A 1,178-nucleotide genomic window follows, 5' to 3' on the forward strand; every position below is an offset into this window, starting at 1 on the left:
GGGAGAGCCGAGTGTGTTGACTTTGAAAGATCGGATGGATCCCGGCTGGTTTCGTGCTGTGAACACACAAAGTTGTCCTTTGGAGTGTGATTGCCCTATCCAGTGGCCAACAGCCCTTTATTGTGACCACAGGGGCCTTATCCAGCTTCCCTCTGGCCTTCCGTCCCGCACACAGTACCTGTTTCTCCAAGGGAATAACATTACTACCCTTGGAACCGGAGCGTTTGCCAATGCCACCAACTTGCGCTGGTTGATCTTGGATCACAATCAGCTACTGAGTGAGCAACTCGATAATGTGTTGTTCTCCAATCTGACCCACTTGGTAAATCTTTTCATAAATAATAATAACCTGACAAGGGTGCCAGTCGGACTGCCTAGTGGACTTAAGCAGCTGCGACTCGCATATAATCACATCGAAAAGATTTCCGCAGGTGCTTTACAAAATCTGGAAAATTTAACATTACTTTTATTACAAGGTAATCGTCTGAAGACTATTGAAGAGAGTGACTTAAAAGGTATGCATTGGTTTTTATATTTTTTTTCAACACATTTTCAAAAGATAAATCTAGAGATGCACTGATATTAAAATTCTGACTGGTACCAGTAAACCAGTATTTACTTTTAATGGCCGATAACTGATAAATGGTTTAGACAATGTATTTGTCTAAATGTTTTTCAAATTAAATACTAAAAACTAAAATCGTTCTAAATGCTACAAGTGAATTTGGGCTTCACATTATAAATTGACAGTATAAAATTTATATTTTGAGATTTGCTAATGATTACATTTAAAAGTATTATTACATTTTAAAGATTAGCTTTAACTGAGGCTTAAATGGTGGCAAATGTAATCTAAATGTAAAAAAAGAGGAACTGAGAATGCATAATATCCAAAATCAACCGACACTGATAAATAAATAAAATACAATAAATCTCTAATATCTAATCTGATAACCGATACACGGACCGATATATTGTGCATCTCTATATAATTCATCAGGAAGTATTAAGTTAAAAATAAACAAAGTTAATCAACTCTTGTGTTAAGTCTATCTGTCATGTTCTTCACCAGGTCTTGGAGTCCTCAACCTCCTGGATCTTAGTCACAACCTCCTGGAGACTTTTCCCAAACATCTGCCTCCATCTGTCCAGCAGCTTTACCTCTCCAACAACTCTCT

The 1,178-nt window shown here is 37.3% G+C and overlaps 1 protein-coding gene across 1 annotated transcript; it reads left to right on the forward strand.

The window, feature by feature from the left end:
• Window positions 1–4: 4 nt before the first annotated feature.
• On the forward strand, window positions 5–1,173 carry LOC107736072 (fibromodulin-like; the record flags this gene model as incomplete). Its single annotated transcript, XM_016547575.1, has 2 exons — window positions 5–515; window positions 1,073–1,173. Coding segments are annotated over 2 exons (612 nt in total), but the record flags the coding sequence as incomplete, so codon positions are not given.
• Window positions 1,174–1,178: the final 5 nt, after the last annotated feature.

The sequence above is a fragment of the Sinocyclocheilus rhinocerous genome, unplaced genomic scaffold (genome assembly GCF_001515625.1).
Source record: "Sinocyclocheilus rhinocerous isolate Xijiao unplaced genomic scaffold, SAMN03320098_v1.1 C36475499, whole genome shotgun sequence".
Classification (NCBI taxonomy): Eukaryota; Metazoa; Chordata; class Actinopteri; order Cypriniformes; family Cyprinidae; genus Sinocyclocheilus; species Sinocyclocheilus rhinocerous.